The sequence below is a fragment of the Ambystoma mexicanum genome, chromosome 9 (genome assembly GCF_040938575.1).
Source record: "Ambystoma mexicanum isolate Mex_15411 chromosome 9, UKY_AmexF1_1, whole genome shotgun sequence".
Lineage (NCBI taxonomy): Eukaryota > Metazoa > Chordata > Amphibia > Caudata > Ambystomatidae > Ambystoma > Ambystoma mexicanum.
In genome coordinates, this window is record NC_090931.1 from 750,548,957 (window position 1) to 750,566,101 (window position 17,145).

Sequence of the window (17,145 nt, forward strand, 5' to 3'; positions counted from 1 at the left end):
ACCAGGTGACTACAGTTCCCACAGTTCAGCCTGCATATTCAATGCAGAAGTTCAAACATTGTTTAGATTGCACTCTTTCTCATTATGTAGACATTCCCAACAGAACTACATAGCTGACTAACATTATGCAGAGGCCAAACAGGCCTTAATTTCCAAGAAAGCACACTGCCTCACTCCATACTGATATAGAACAGGACTATAGGTCCCAGAATGAATTATTCACAACTCATTACTGATGGCACCATATATATTCACTTTGCCTCACTCAGTACATGCTCCTGCACAAGACTGTATATCCCATAACATGTTTGCCTCACAACGTGCAAATTCTGCCACAGGGCTACATATGCCACAGTGCACTCTAGTCCCAAAATGTACTAATTGAGTACATCCGTATCCACAGTACTACATATCATGCATTCTGCTTCTCAGAGTGAAGATATCCACATTGGGCTATTTATCCAAATGTCAGTGCTGCTCACTATGTGCCCCATAATGCAGTCAGCCTCTATTAATACAGATGCCACAGCAGAACTACATCTCATGAAGTAGTCTGTTCCACTTAATTCAGAAGCCCCCATAGCCCCCATACATCCAACATAGACAGGACGACATGCCAAGGAATAACACTTGCACCATTTAGTATAAAAGGTATCCACATGACTCCATTTTTATGAATGCTTCTGTTATGTTGGAAGCCAGAATGCACTGGCTCACACCTAACAGATGCTTCGAGAGTACTACAGGAGCCCCAAATTGCCCTGCTCATTAATACGAAAAGATCTGTCCATAAGACACCTGTCCAAAAATAAACACACATTTTCACTGTCCTCTAAAGGGCCACATGGTCCAGAATGTACTCTGTTGTTGTGTATTATTGGGGCCACAATGGCATGACATTTTTAAAAGGCATTACCATTTTCCAGGTGCACTATGACTCCATGGTGCCTCCAGAAAATGGAGACACCAGTCCCAGCAATGCCATGTCTTTAACCTGAGGTGATTGCAAAAATAGTTCATAAAGGAAATTTTAACAGCTCCAACCTGAAAGTGCTCCAATGTCGAAAATCCTTGGTTCCAGAGGGTGCTTCCCTTCCGATGGTTTCTTCCTTAATGTAAACGATTCTTGGTCTAACAATTATTTTAGTCTTTCTTAGCCTACATCAATACTATTATTTACAAAGCTGCTTAGTCATTGGCATAGCACAAAATCAGGGGGTCCCCCTGCGGGGAAGGGGGCCCTCCCCCGTAGCTCAGAAACAAATCACAGGTCGTGCCACACTCTGGGCCGGCCTAGATTACCACGCTTGCGCAATACGCAGAAACGCGCTGCTGTAGGGTTACGCCGCACACTGCACTAGGAGAAAGATATAAATGTGTTTTAATACATTATGCAGCACACTTTCTGAGAAAAATTGGCCAGATCGTTTGAAATTGTTTTGTATGGTAACACCAATTCAAAAATCCAATACCTGCAAGTCACCAACAGTGCACAAGAACATTAATGTTTAATTAATGGAATGCTTTGCTATTAAAAATGCCATGCCAGAGCGAAAACATGTCCAAATGGCTGCAAAATGTAGACCAGCCTAGCCACTTAATAACATATTAAAGTAAAGCATGACAGGCCACATTTAGACTTATCTAAACTGGTTGCACCAAAATGCCAGTTGAAGCAACAACACTTATCATGGTTATTTTATCACAGATGCCTAGAAAAATATACAATGCCACATTAAGAAATGACTAGACTGTCGGCACTCAAATGCCAGTCTAGCCAGGTAATTACACTGGTACCCAGTCAATTTACCGAAAACATCTGCCTGGTATACTGCCCTGTCAGGATTTGGCATGCAATCCTCCTTGTTCTGCAAATACAGTTTATATTCTTTCTTGTGACTTCTGGTAGATTTGAAACTGCCTGGTGTGAGAAACCTGAAGGTATTCTCCTGAGTAGACCTCGAGAATCCCTTGTTCAGGTGGCCAGGGAAGGGCTGGCCCTCTCAGATCCCAACCCTGGGGGTAGACGAGTGAGGGAGGATCACTTCGGTAGAGGAGCCCGGGGTTATGCTTGGAGAAATGCCCCAGGTGAGACGCGGTACTATACAGCGGAAGAAGGAGTGGAGGATGAAATCCCTGAGATTTATTTGGGTTATTCCACATCTACCTCCCTTCCACCCAAAGAAGCTCCCTTAATAAAATCCAACCACCCCTACACCTCTGGTAAACCATCTAGGAGCCCAACCTCATTACACTGAAAACCGCAACACCCAGAATCTGTGTTTTCCTGTTTTCTACCCAAACACTCCCTATCCTTCGTCTCCACGTCCCTCTGATTATTCTTTCCGGAACACCCAGTCTACTCTGACAAAACACTACCATTTCCACAATCCCCCCTGTACATTTCACGATAATAATCCTAGTCATTCTGGTTTGTTTCACCAACCCTACCAATCTCACCCTTCTGAGTTTACCAACCCCCCTACTATGAAGGTTATAATTCCATATAACATTCTCTCCCCATCATGCCCAGCAGAATATTTGGAAACTCTACCCCCCTCCTTCCTTTTCCAACTTAAATACTTTTCCATACCATGAAAGACAATAAACTAACTCTAGGGCCGTTTACCTGACATTTAACCGGAATCTCACACACCTGGCGGCCCTTTCCTTTCCCCACAAGGATAAAAGGTGGAGCCCGAGAGCACACTACAAGCAAGGCAGTCAGCACAGCAAGACAGCTATCTCAGGGCAGCAGTTCAAGAGGAAGAAAAAGGCGTTGAGAACCTAGAGGGTGACAAGGAGAGTAGCGACCTTGCCCTTTCCGACCCAAACCCCCGATTCCTCTGTGGATGAAATCGTAAGACTGCGACCAAAAGCTAACGTGTGCTGCAGCAGATGTCAATGGTACACGGAGTGCGCCTACGCTAATAAGCAGGAGAACAGAAGGAGATTGCCACCATATTACCGTCCTTGACTCCAGAAACAAGGAAAACCAAGCGGTACATCACAGCCGGTGAGTTGAGGGGAGAACCGATAATAAACCGAACTGTGTTGAATGAAAGTTACAAGATAAGGAAAGTGCAAAGAACTGTGAAAAGGGTCCGACACCACGTGGGTGTAAGTTGAGAGACTCTAAGCTGATTCCCCATTTTTGTTGAAACTATCAATACCAGAAGGCTGTGCAAGAGTCATGAGAAAGTGGCAAAGTGGTCATACAGAGGTCTAGCAAAATTCGTTATGTAGTCGAAAGTCTTTGACCGGCAAGTAACGAAAAGCTAAGGGAGGCGAATCCCGCAAGACGAGATAAAAGAGTGGCAAGAGTGAACACGACAGAGGGATGCCGAAAAAATGGGGTAAAGCCTGATGCCTCAATGAACATTTGTGCCAACAAGAGTGAACCTGAGCAAGGGGTTGGGGGGTTCAACAAGAACTGTTTAAAAAGACATTAAGAGTTGTGAATGTAACAGAGAAGATTGTTTAAAAGCCCCTTACAATACAAGCGATAGTGAACCCGCCGGGGGGAGGCTAACATTCAAGAGGAGTCTGAGCCCAGAAGAGGGGGACCTAGTGGTAAAGCCAGCATCACCCAAAAAGGGAAGCAAACAATCGAGAGCGGTCTGAACCCGGAAAAAGGGACCTGAGGTGAAGAATCATCACCGAAGTGTAATCAAGAAGGAACTTTTGTTTTTGTTATTTTGAACCCATCAGACCCTCGGAAGCAAGATACATAACCACTGAAGGTGCTGATATTGCTAGAAATTCTTTGAGGGATCTGAGCCCAGAAGAATGGGATCCAGGGGTGAAAGGCATCACCCAACGTATTGACAAAAAGGAACTCTTTTGTTTGTTATTTTGTATGCAGCAGGTCCTCAGCAGCAAGAGACTTTGTGTAGAAAATAGACTTAACCGCCAGAGTTACTGGTATCTTGTAGGATTGTGCTAACAAAAGCTTGAGTGTGTGCTGTGCTCCGGAATTCCACCTTGTCCTGTGCTAAAAACGTGGGGAAGGGAGACCCCCCGCTAGTATATCCTGACTTATCATTTGTGAACACATCTTTCTTTCTCAAGAACCTTATCCCACACTTTTCTGTATTTAGTTGTAAGGATTGGCAATAGCTTTTTTTTTAGTATAGACCCTTTTATTTTGACTAGCGCCACTAGGACTGCCTTATTATTATTTGATGGTCGTAGCTTGCTAACATCTTAGATATAGGCATTTTTCCAACCCGCATAAACAGTTTAATAAACACCCTTTAGCTGTGATCACTTGTCTGTCTTTACTGTTGCCACCATGAGTTCCTTTCACTGGTATAGTCCCCTGCCAGGACATCTTGTGCACTTGTGATTCCCTGGTATGCTGTCCTGCTAGGACTTTTCTTGTAATTCACACACACTTTTAAATGCCTGGTTTACTTGCCTGTGTGAGGGGTCAGAAATGTGAGGGGGACAACTTTTAGAGGATTTCTCAACAAATGCCATTTTATTAAATCATAAGTTTCAACAAATGCCTCATTATCCCTAGCCTGGCAAGGATTTCTCTGCCTAAAACAAACTGAAGGAAACACTTTTACAAAGAATATCTGTCCCACACACTTGTACATACAATACACAAGAAAATATATGGCAATTCACAACACCAACAAAACTGCATTTGTAATATATTCACAGTCTCACTGTACAACCTGGGTGAACTCTCCTTCCCGAGGTTTTAAGTTAGTGTCAGTTCCAATGTTCAACAAAAAGAAACAAGAAAATCCAGATTTGTAACACAATTCCAACGCAGTTCTTTGCTCCTCAATTGGTCAAAAGAGAGCTCTATTAATACAAGGTTTAAAAAGAGAAATATTCCTTTTCTTCATTGAATAGTTATTTTCAATTCTTCAAAAAGCATCAATAATATTCTTGGTCAGGATGATTTTCCACAACTTATAAAATTCAAAGAAACACAGCTTGTTAATATTAGCTTTTCTTAACTCTCCTTTTAACACCATAAATCACAGTTTGTATCTCTGTCATGATAACTTCAGAGCAGGTCCACTTCCACCTGGTTTACTCTCATACCAGGTCCACTTTTACAAGCATTCACCATGCGGGTCTATTCACCTGCCCGATAGCTTTCCGCAAACAACAGTGCTTATGAAGTTCTAAATCTACTGACAACAGCTTCAGTAGTTTGCAGTTTTATAATTTTCAACAACTTTTCAGAAAAAGACAAGATTCACATTAGTGCTCTCTAACACTTCCATGCAAGCAAGGCACTCTTCTTCTGAACATTAACCATACAGCAGGGTAGTCTCTTTGCCATTGTTGTCCTTCTGAAACACCAGTATCCAGTAACCAAATACCCTCAAGGGTGTGATTCTTCCTTTCTTACTTTTGGCTTTGGGAAACTTTGGCTTTGGCAAAGTTTTTATACCACAGTGACTTAACTGTATGCCTTGTTGATAGTTTCTTTTGTTTAGGACATTCTTGTGCAATTATTGGCTTTGGGAAATGCTTGTACCACTCCTGGCATTGAGCAATACTTGCATCACTCTTTGGCTTCGGGTAATGCTTGTACTACTCTTGGGCTTTAGGTAATGTTTGTACCCCTCTTGGCTTTGGGCAACGCTTGTTTGTTCACTGGCACTCACAATCTTTAAAGTTCGGTTCCTTGGGTTCAATGCTACAATGTTTTATACTGCTTCACCACTTGAGTTCATTACTCCAATGGTTTCTGCTGCTTTCGAAATGATACTTTAGTTTACCGTCACTTTGGGATCATTTGTAAGTATACACGATTCGTAATTACGCTGTTTTCCTCTGTATTCAATTAGTGATATGCCAGAGATTTCACTCATATGCGAGTGCTACTTTTGTTGCATTTATTGTCCGACATCCAACGGTCAGTTTCACAGCAATTCCACTCACACACAGATAATTCTTCTCTGCTACTGTTGCCTGCCTTTGTTACACGCAAGGTTTTAGAATGCTCAGTAACAATTGCTGACTTCTCTCTTCTATCCCTTCATGTGCAGCAGGACTTCCACTTCTTTGGCTGCGTTTCAATGGACACACCCCCTCGTTGAGTTGCCTTTCTTCCCGCCAATTAATTACAGAGCTCGGCTTGCTTCTGAGACCCTTGAGTGGAAACCAGTCACCTGCCACGGTCTGAAGCACATTTCCTGCTGCGCAGTCTCTACAGTTTGTTCGTATGGGGGAAAAGCCTTCTTCCTTCACGCTTCCTACTGCGCATCCTCTGCACTTCAGACTTATGGGGAAAAGGACCCTCTTAGACTGGCAACTGGAATCTGCCTTGCAGTGGTCCTGGAACCCTCCATTTCCTTCAACTTCTGCTTGGATTTGCAAACAACGAGCCTGCTGCTGCTCTCTCCTTCTTCTCCTGCTACTGCTGCTGCGACACCCCCACCTCCATCTCCATCTAATGGCCTGCACCCGAGGGGGGCCTTTTAAGCCTCTGTGCCTCCCTCAGGTGTGGGTCATTTGCCGTAACAAGCTGACCACTCCTGTTGTATAACTCGTGAGTCCTCTTCTTCGTCCCAGTACTTCAGGAATTATGGGACTTCAAGTCCCCAACCACAAAATCAGGTTTTATAGTCAGCTTTCTTCTTTTAAACTCTGGCTTATTTCCCCTAAGTGTATTTAAGGAGACATCACAAGAATTTTCAAGAAAAGGGGAAGGCAGTTCATTTAAGCCAGTAGTTACAGATGTCCTTTCACTGTGCCTCTGGGAGTTAAGATGATTTCTAACTTTATAAGGTTCAGACAGGCTTTCCTTTCTTAAGATGTTTAGGATTTTATATTAGCTTTATCCACATTAAGATGTTCAATTGGTGGATCAGACAAATCATAACAACAATAAGCCATGACATGCCGTGGTACTTGTAAAGGGTTCTTCCTTTCTGGAATCAAATACTATGTCTCTTCCCACAAGATCTCCTCACCACCCTGAGCCTTGTCTCCGCACAGGTGATCCTCCCACAGAGCACCACCCCCAAGGTCAGGATCAGGAAGCATCTGCCTTTCCCTGGCCACTTGGGAGGAGACTTTAGGCAGGGGTTTAGTGAGGGATCTGCAGGCTTCATCACACCTGACAGGATATCTTAATTACACATGTGGTTCTTCTTTTACTTTCACAGTTGCGTATATCTCATTTGGTATCATACATCTCCTTGATATGTCATTCACTTCAGGTTCTCCCCATATTTACATTCCATACATTCATATATAGCTGGGGTCCTTATTGGCAATATGCCTTCTTGTTTTTCAATCAGTCTCTTTAATGCCTCTGTTTCTGCAGTTTTAAATGTTATACTTTGTACTTTGCGCAGTCGCCGAAATGCCCCGGGGTCCCCACTATGCATGGGCTGACTGACTGGCTCTGTGTGGTGTCTTCGGTCCCATTCGGGCTTATGCAGCATTCGTTTGCCGCCCGCGTTCCACTCTGGGCTGCTCTTGCGCCTTTCCGGTATCCCCGTGGCTTTGCTTCTGAACGCCTTTCCTGCTCCAGATCCTGGTGGGTGAAACCCGCTTTCTTCGGTTGTCGAACGCCCAGGAGTCTTTCACTGGCTCCTGGCGTGTCTTCGGCACATCCTTCCACTGCTGCATTCCTCTACTTCCTCGCCAGTGAGCCGCTTGGCTGTGCCACTCTGTTTGGTGCCTTCACACTCCACAAGCCTCGCAGAGAGGTGCAATGACTTCTACCAAACAGCAGCAGCCTCTGAGAGGGCCAGTCCTCTCATGCCAGCAAAGTAATTCAGACTTCTTCCCATATACTTCAATGGGCTTCACCTCAGTTAGGCAAAGAAACAGCCAGTTTCTAGTCCCCACAATCCCCACAGTGAGGAAGACTGCAGCCTCTTCTCGGCTGTGGCACTATGCGGATGTCCAGGGGTTCCCCTTCTTCCTGGAGGGGACAAACTGGCCACCTTGACACCTCCAGTGCTTTACAGCTCCCCACAGGCAGTTGTGATGTAAGGGTTCTTCCTTGCTTCTTTTGGCACAATAGTAAAAAGCCCTTCTCTCTCCAGCACAGGATTCCTGCAGTCAGGTCCTCCAGGGAGGGCATCTCTCACACTTCCGGAGTCTTTCCTCCTTTTTATATTGGCTGTTGCCAATAGCATTTGGGGAAGGACTAGACTGCTGATAGTGGTTCTTATGGGGAGTGATCATCCTTACTCCTTGCCTCTTTCTCGTCTCATTTGTTGTGGAAATACTAGAATGCTGACAGCAGTTCTTATGGGAAGTGATCATCACTGCTCCTCGCTGCTTCCTCCTTGTAGTGCTGGGAGAGTGATCTTCATATAGGATACTCCCATTCTTCCTCATCCCTGTACTTTCTAGGGGACGGGCAAGATAAGTGCAACTCATGAGCCCATTAGGGTAGTCCTTATTCTTAGAGTTGCATGAAGGGGATGTAGGATCCATTGATTTGCGTCCCACCCAATGAAGTCAGGATACTTCCTTGAAGGCTATCTCCCCGGTCGCGTGGGAGGAGGTTACCGGTGGGAACACAGTGATTGCTCCTTTGGATCCATCATATATGTTAGGATTGCCCCAGCAAAATACTTCATCTTGCTGGCCTACACAATGGCCCAAGAAGTTATGATTCCAGGCTCCATGTTCAGCAAGTGTGGTGCCAACTTTGTCCCACGCCATCATTAAGTATGCTTTACTGAGGCAACACTGAGATATGTTTTTTTTAAACTGTCATCACAATGTTCTGGGATCAACAAAGCAATAAAGACACTTCTGCATTGTCCACAGAAAATTACGACACATGTTTAAAGAATCATATTGCAGTGCTGACGTATTAAAAAATATAATACTGGTATTTACATTTGTCCTAGAAATGTGTGCTAGCAAGCACAAAAAAGCTAAATCAATGTTTATGCAGTAAAACATGTTTTCATACTTGCTTCTACATTTCCCTCAGCAAAGCCATGATAGCGTTTATCATTCTATCGTCTACATTGCCCCTGACAATTATGATTTAATTTGAAAAATAACATACCAATATTTCCTAAGTATGTAACGGATGGCTTGAATAATTGAACAAACTCAGGGAAAAACAAGTCAAGGGTACTTATATTGTTTTCTTGAGTTGTTTTTTTATGGTTGAAAGACTGCAGGTTCATTCAACTAAGGAATGTTCCCGAAAGATCCCTCAACCTCCCATGGGCACCCTCGAACCAGCTTCCCTATTCCCCAGTGGTGTAATGAACTAGTGATTGGTAACCCCTACTTTCTAAGCTATCCTAATCTGGCAGTGAGGGCCTAAAAGCTGGAGCCTTACCTATCCTTCTCCCTCTGGGACGTTCTAGAGACTGCCTAATCTCCGGGTGCTCCACATTGCGATCAATAATATTTAAGATGGTGCCTGCACCCACACACTTTTTCTCTCTTTTTCTTTCTCTCTTTTCTAAGATCCTGTCCTCCTTGCTCTCCCCCTTGTTCTCTGTGTACTCTCTCTCCTTCTCTGCACTCCTCTCTCTTTCTCCACCTCAGGTCCTCCTAGGTTCTCGTTCTCTCTCTTTCTGGATGATGCCATGGCAGTGTTATCCTAAGCCTGAACGAACGAGCTGAAGAATGGTAATCAACAGATATGTTTGATAGTTCTAGGGCACAGGGCTTATGTCTTAAACAAGGTGAGACTGCATGGAGGATTAGCTGACCAGCTGGAACATGCACGGTATGGAGCTTAACTACAAAGAAATATCAGAATTGATTATGCGAGATGGGCGCATTACGGTCAAGCTAGTGACACTTTAACCCTACTGCGATTTTCATCATTAAAGCCGAAACGAGGGAGAGTTAGAAGAAAGAACCCAGTATATCTAGGGTATATCACCATGGTGACGAGTAACAACTTTCCCGTCACAAGGAAAATGACCCAGAAGGACTTGCGCAGGACAATGAGCACCGTAAGCCCTTGCGTTGTAGTGGCGCAATATGGAGGTACCCAGAACTTTATAAACTCTAGTTACAAAATCTTTTCTCTTGTTTACTTTTGTGAGTTTAGGCAGTCAAGTGACGTACACCAGTAAGGACGATACTGTGAAGGGAGCGAGATATGAAAGAACTGCTCAGCAATGTTCTACGCTGCAGAACGGTGGCCGATCAAGATCTCTGCAATCACTAAACGGCAGACGGCATAAAAGTAAGTCGGTTAGTGGCTGGTTTGGTTACATGCTTCACACTGGAATGTTGTATGTCCTAGAAAGTAAATGGGAGCAGGATAGTACCCAGATAGTAGACGTGTTGTAGAAGCATGCTCTTCTTAAGTGCAGGGGGAACTGGAAACGTATCTGTTATTGGGTGTAAAACAGAGGTGCTAGCAGCCCTAAGTAAACAGAGATGAAGCGGAGGAGAAGTTAAATTTGCTGTCTACTAGAGGAGATAGACGCCGTGGTTTGTTCTGTAACCCTTATAGTTGCTTTGACGGATGAAATCATGTTAGTGATGTGGCTCCTTATTGTCATCTTTCCAGGACAATAGAAAGTTACACGTTGCCGAAGCGGCACCTTTACTACAACAACTACGTTTGACTGCAGGCAGTGTGGCTTATAAGACAGGAGAGCGACATTTCGCTCTTGGTGGTTGCCATATTTAACAGGAATAAGACTTTTAAAGAGTGAGTATGCTTTCTACGACAGCTTTGTTCATAGTAATTTAGGAAATTCCTTTTCCCTGGCACATTAATGGTGCCCTGCAGTGATTATGATCAAATAATCATTTGATATGCATAAATGACGTTTTAAATTGAGTTATTAAGTCCCTTTCTATATGTCCCTCCTTGGGTCATTCTCACAGATGAACCTACACTGGTCAACCACATAAGCATGCACTGTACTTTATACATTGAAAATGTAATGCATAACATTACCTCTGCTTTGTAACGTTTTATACCGGAAGTCAAATTCATCTTGCAGGTTTTCCAGGTATTTGACATCTTGCTCGGTCATCTTGCATAAAGAGAAATAATAGATTAAAACTTATCAATCATATAACCGTACTCTTGTTTTTCTAAACAAAATACATGCATGGATGAGCATTCTTCCTTAATTAGTAACTTTCCTTCTTATCCATAGCGTAGTTAAGTTCGTTTGCGGGTTCTAGATGAAGCTCTGTGTTCAGATGAGTTATTTCATGGCTTGGGGACCACCATTGACTAAAGAGCCCAGGTACACACCGCAGACATTAACTCGTCTTTACAGACATTAACCAACAAGGGCAGTCAACAATTCCCGTTGAACCACACTAGCACCATGACATTTTAACAAAGAATACTTATCCTTGCAAGTCACGCTTAAAACCTTAACAGGAGGAAACACAGAGCAATCACCTAGCAACATCATCACTGTGTGATACATTTCATAATGTTAAATTCAATCATACTAATCATTACATGGTCCTGTGGAAGCTCCAGCAGCGAGTGAAACATGTATAGGTCAAGGACACAGCATTGCTAATAACGGAGAATATTGAACGTTTGCATTCTGTTCATTCTTACATACAAATTCACATATATAGACACATTGTCAGAGTGTATGATTTTCTCATTTCGAATATTTGCCATACATGACATTATTTTTTAAACATAGTGTGGGCTTGTTCAACAACCTAATTTAACTTTACTATTGTAAAATGGCACCAGGGGTAATGAATGCTTGATGTAGAACCTGCAGCCAGCCATTCTTGTGGCAATACATCACAGGTGGTGCTTAACGTTGCCCTGTATTGCCCCCAATTTAAATACACTTAACAAGCTTACATACCTACTGCCACGCATGCGTGCCAGGAGGCATGCAACATGGATTCCTATGGAGTCTACCAGCTTTTAGCAGCTACTGACAGCTGGCGGGTTAGACACAAATCCAATGCATCTATGCCAGCATCAAAGCCGGATGCCGCTGTTAATGCATTCGTTGTTGGCACCTGGTGTGGTGCAGAATAGCAGACATGTACATTTCAATCTGTGACTGATGAAATGACTACAGCTCTGCAGGAGTACAGAGATGAGCAATGGGTAAACTCCTACTCAGCCCCACACTAATAACAAAACCAGCAGTGATCACAAGCAGAAAGGTGAAACGGAAACAAACTTACAGGGAAGCCACCTTCGTCTCTTCAAGGTAGCATGGGCCGAGGCCAGGCTATACTTTACAGGAGGGATGTGAGGTAGCACAGAAGTAGCACAAACAGTGTGTGCTTCCAAAATAAAGGAATGTCCAACCAAGGATCAATAAGAAATAGGACACTTTAATTGAGCTAAAAATATAAACACAATAATAAAACGCAATAGAACCCAGGCCTGTAAGAGAAGAACCAGAGCATGCAGAGTTTTTAGTGAGACTTTTCGAGTTGTTTGTTCTCAATGGATCACTGGTATCGAGAAAGTTGAGTTGGGAGAAGGTGGTCCAGTGATGCCGTGCGGTCCTGTAGGAGCAATTAGCTCAAATCAGTTCAAGCATGGCAGATGATGGGTCCGGATGGTATCTCGAATCAGTCAAATCAGCTCGGCAATGTCCAGTATTGCGAAGAGTGTCATGACCCAGCGAAATTGCCCCTTCTGGACCTCATGGTCATTGTCACGAAGGGCTTGTACTCCTTGTTCCTTCCAACATTGCCGTACCAGGCTCCGTGCTATGCACTAGCTTTCACGTCGTAGCACGTACTATAAATTGGTCACACCCCTGCGGGTCCGCGCGTCTCAACGCTATCTTCGATAGTGACCCGACTTGTGTTTGCTCTCTACATTTGCTTCCTTGATCCTCATACTTCCTTCCTTGCCTTTTTTCCTGTTCCTGGACTTCCCCTCTACATTGCTTGTTTATCACTAATCCTGGACACCCTGGAACCACAAACTTTCCGGAACTCTGAACGCGCTCTGCAACCTGACGAGGCTCGGGCGAGCCTGTTCAAGACCCGAACCACCCACAGTAAGAGTCCTGCGGCCAAACAAGGGAGATCCCGATCACAGGTGAGACGGGGGGAGATTTATGACAAAGAGCACTTCAGTGGTGGTCTGTTCGGAAACGGCTCTAGTGCAGGCAAGGGTGGGTCTAGTCATTGGCTCGACAGCTTGACAGTTGATTGATAGTGGAGAGTGTCAAGGGCAGTTTGGGGTGCTTGCAGTGGCTCAAAATGATTGAGCAGGCCAAAAATTGATGAAAGCTGGAAAACAGGGTCCAGAGCTGTTCTTTAACCTCTGATTGCTGTAGGACCCCGTACAGTATCTCCAGATGCAAGGTAAGTTGTTGAGCTGAACCTGCCAGCCGGGAAGGTTTTTAGAGAGCACTTGCAGGGTTCTTTTACCTCCACTGAACTGGTTACCGAGTGCCAGTTATCTCAGCTTGCAGAACACCTTGTCCAGCCAGGAGGCAACCCCAAATGTACCTCTGGGATAATTGGGGGAAAAGGCTTGCCTTTATCTTGGAAGTCTTTGTCTTCACCTCTATGGAAGAGGACTTTGAAGCAGACTGTGCTCCCAACAAAGTTCCAGAGGAAATCCTTCTTCAACAGCCCAGAGATGATTCAACAGAAGGTGTCGTCTCACCCCCTTAAAAGGCAATCGGCTCCAGTGGGTCGGTTGCCTTGCAGCTTTCTGGTTATTTTGGGCTACACCCCAACCAACGTTTGTTAAATGGCGATTAATGGCGAATCCTGAATAGAAATGTAAATAGCCTGTTTCTTGTCATTTTAATGGTACTTCCTAATGTTATAGATGTTGCCCCCTTAGTTGTGCAAACAAATGACAATAAATGCAAATGCCTTTGTATTTTCCATTAAAATACTGCAGTGAATACACACATTTCTAAATTACTAATGAGCTGTATGCTTAACAGCACACCCAGGATGAAAAAGCTATAATTTTTATCTGCAAATAAAACAATAAAATCGTATATTAATGTGGACATATTGGAAATAATGGAAGTCATTGCTAGCTCTAGTAGCTGGGCTGACATCGAGAAGGCCGTACACATATGGGGAGTGCGCGTTTTTAAAAGGTTTACGCAGACTGGTAAAAGATGCTGCACTTGAGACTGTTTTCAGTATGGTACATTGGTGTGCTCTCAATTGTTTTGTTTGGGTCATAGTCCAACAAAGCTAGAACATACATAAAGAACAATTATTTAGCTCTGTGTGAATGTACCTGTTATTTTTTAATCAAATGCAAAGGAAACCATTATGTGATCATGTCAATTCACTTAAGAACTAAGAACATAGAAATATGTGTTGTCCTATAGCACCCCTGCAGGCAGAGTGGGAGAATGGCTATTACAATTAGCGATAATGAGAGTTAACCAATACAAAATGAGGAGTTAGCTGGGCTTAGGGTGAATGGTTGGTCAGGATAGTGGGGGCTGTTAAGCGGGAGGGTGAGAGGGCGGTTGTCTGTGCATGGTCTCTTGCTGTGCTACAGCCAAGCTGTTGTAGTGCCGCTCTCTGAATACTCACTTTGAATATAAGGTTATAAAAACTCACTTTAAAAATGTTGGTTGTGGTATATAATGTTTCCAGAAAGCTAATGCATTTAAAAAATCAACCGCATGTTTTATACTGGGAATGTACATTGATGTCATGAGAATGCAAGCTGGTGTTTTAATCTCTTTGGAACTGTGGGAGCATTCAAACACAGACTTGTTCTTTTCACATTGATTCTTCAAGTGTGGGATGTGACAAGTTGGACCACTTACATGGAAATGCTTGGTCTTAAATGCTAGCGACTTAATTCAACATCAAATGATCCTGCAATGAATAAGGGAAATGTCCTTGAACGGGATGTGCTGACGTCAAACGAAGCGGAAATAATAAGGAATTTCTTTAACGTGTTAACGCTTCTGAATCCTCAACCAACCAACAAATTGTGGGGTTCTATGAGAAACAAAAACGTGATTGCTGACATACGTTCTGTGGTTTCATATTACTCAGAATAATGTGAGACAACCTAATCTGTGATTTGGAATGATTTCACTAAAACAAGAGACTCTAGGCCTCATTACACGGACGGAGGTAACCATGTCGCCATTTGCGCCATGGTTGCTGCCGGTATTTTACAGAGTCTGCCATGGTGAATGGCGGAATTACCGCCCTATTCCAAGGTGTGTGGGGGCGGTAATTCCCCATTCACCATGGCACTACCCCATTTCCATTTTTGCCCCCATAGGGCTCAATGGGAATGGGGAAGGCGGTAATTACAGTACCGCAAATTGCGTTACCGTAATTACCTCCTAGGTCCCTTTGCGGGTCCTTTCCTTAACGGCTGGCTAAACCAGCCGTTAAGGTAGGGTCCCACAAAGGGACCTCGTAGTAAGGCGGTAAGGGTTTACCGGCACTGGTACCCTTAATGGTACCGGTAAACCCTTACCGCCATCCGTGTAATGAGGCCCTATCTCATTATCTGGAAGGAATTGTATTGATTTTCAAGGATGCATGTTTTACAATGATCTTCAAATTTAAGTTGCTTGGAAGCACAATAGACCAGTGTTTTATCAATTCGAGTTGACAATGTGCAATGGACTCTTAACAGGCTAGGCAGGTGTTTCTTTCTAAATTCTAGAGTCTTCCTATAGCTTGTGATTGCACCAAGCATACTATATACGCTGGGAAAAGAAATCCACTTTTTGGATTACTTCTGTTTTGTTTCAAGTTTTTAGGAATTATTTTGGATTTTGTTTACAAACAATGATTTTTTTTGTGTCTTAACTTGGACGATTTATTGTGATGTTGAACAACTTGTTTCTCAGTAAAAACAATCAAGTAACACGAACTACCAGCCACACATTTTTAATGGATTTTTTTGGATTTAAATGTTGGGGAAACAATAACCTATACTTTCAACATTTGTGTTGGAGCCCTTTAACGTTTCAATGTTGGGAAAACGTACTGAGTTTTGGTTGGATTTTTTTGTGACTCCCCACTTTCATTTGAAAATCTGTCAGCTGTAGAATGTAGAATGGAAAAATGGTAATAACACTTTGGGCCTCATTACAACTGAGGCAGTAAGGGGTTAACAGCGCCGGTTAAGGTGCCGGCGCCATTAACTCCGTACTGCCTCATTACGAGGTTCCCTCGCGGGACCCGCTCTGGACGTCTGGTCAGACCAGACGTCCTTTGCAGGTCCTGCAAGGGGACCAGCATGCTAACAACGGGCCCGTCATTATCGGGCTCGTTGTTAGCATGCGCCCCATTCCCATTGAGCCCTATGGGGGCTCAAATGGGAATGGGGATTGTCCGGGTTCCCTGAATGGGGAAATACCGGGCCCTCCAAAGTCGGATTGGCCCGGTATTTCCCCATTCAGGGACCACGGACCCAGACCCGAGTTGGAGGGGGCATGGCTACCTCCAAACTCGTAATGAGGCCCTTTGTCTTTGAATGTTGTGTGGGTTTCATTAGCCAATTAAAATAATACAATGCTTTAGTAATCTAAGTCATATCGATTTGTAGGTGCAATTATACATGTTTCACACTACTTGGACCAGGTTGCAGGCATTTATTATAGCACTAATTTGCACATCAACTAAGCCAAACTTTTCTACAGTTCACGACTGCTCAACGCTTCCATTCGTTTTGAAATTGTTGATCAAAGCAACATTATATATTAATGAACCCACTTGAAACTGTAAAAAGCAAATTGCCCTCTAATATTTTAAAATGCACTTTCAAGATTTAAACCCCCCTCCCCAAAAGGATACTTTGTGATAATTGCTGTTGATTGACACACTGAACCTTGGAGCTGATTGGTCACAATTTGACTGGGTAATATTTGGGCTGCTGTCCTGCCCCAATGGGCCACACAAAGGCTTCCCTTCAGTGTTGCCAAGTCCGATTGTAAGCGACTCTAGGCTTGTTTTTTTCCCAAAGTCACTTATACAATATTGAGGTCACTTGTCGCTGTTTTTGTCTGCTTGTTTCATCAAAAGTCACGTGTAACTGGACTTGCTGACACAACTAAGCCCATTACACATAGTCATGGCCAGAGAGCTCTTGGAATGGGCTGCTGGCAGCCCTTTAATGATTGACAATTATTCATTTGTTCTCTGCCGTGTTAAGAGCGCTCTCCTCTTTTGCATATGTTTACGAATTTCGCATCGAATGGAAGTTCTATCTGAAAGACCCCTCATAGATTGTTACCTACC

General features: G+C 43.6%; 1 protein-coding gene across 1 annotated transcript in view; it reads right to left on the reverse strand.

The window, feature by feature from the left end:
- Positions 1 to 17,145, reverse strand: part of STAT4 (signal transducer and activator of transcription 4) — a 632,296-nt gene that overhangs the window by 404,982 nt on the left and 210,169 nt on the right. Inside the window, exon 6 of the mRNA XM_069615680.1 lies at positions 10,889 to 10,967. Within this exon, the coding sequence (XP_069471781.1) occupies positions 10,889 to 10,967 (79 nt within the window). The remainder of the gene's footprint in view (positions 1 to 10,888; positions 10,968 to 17,145) is intronic.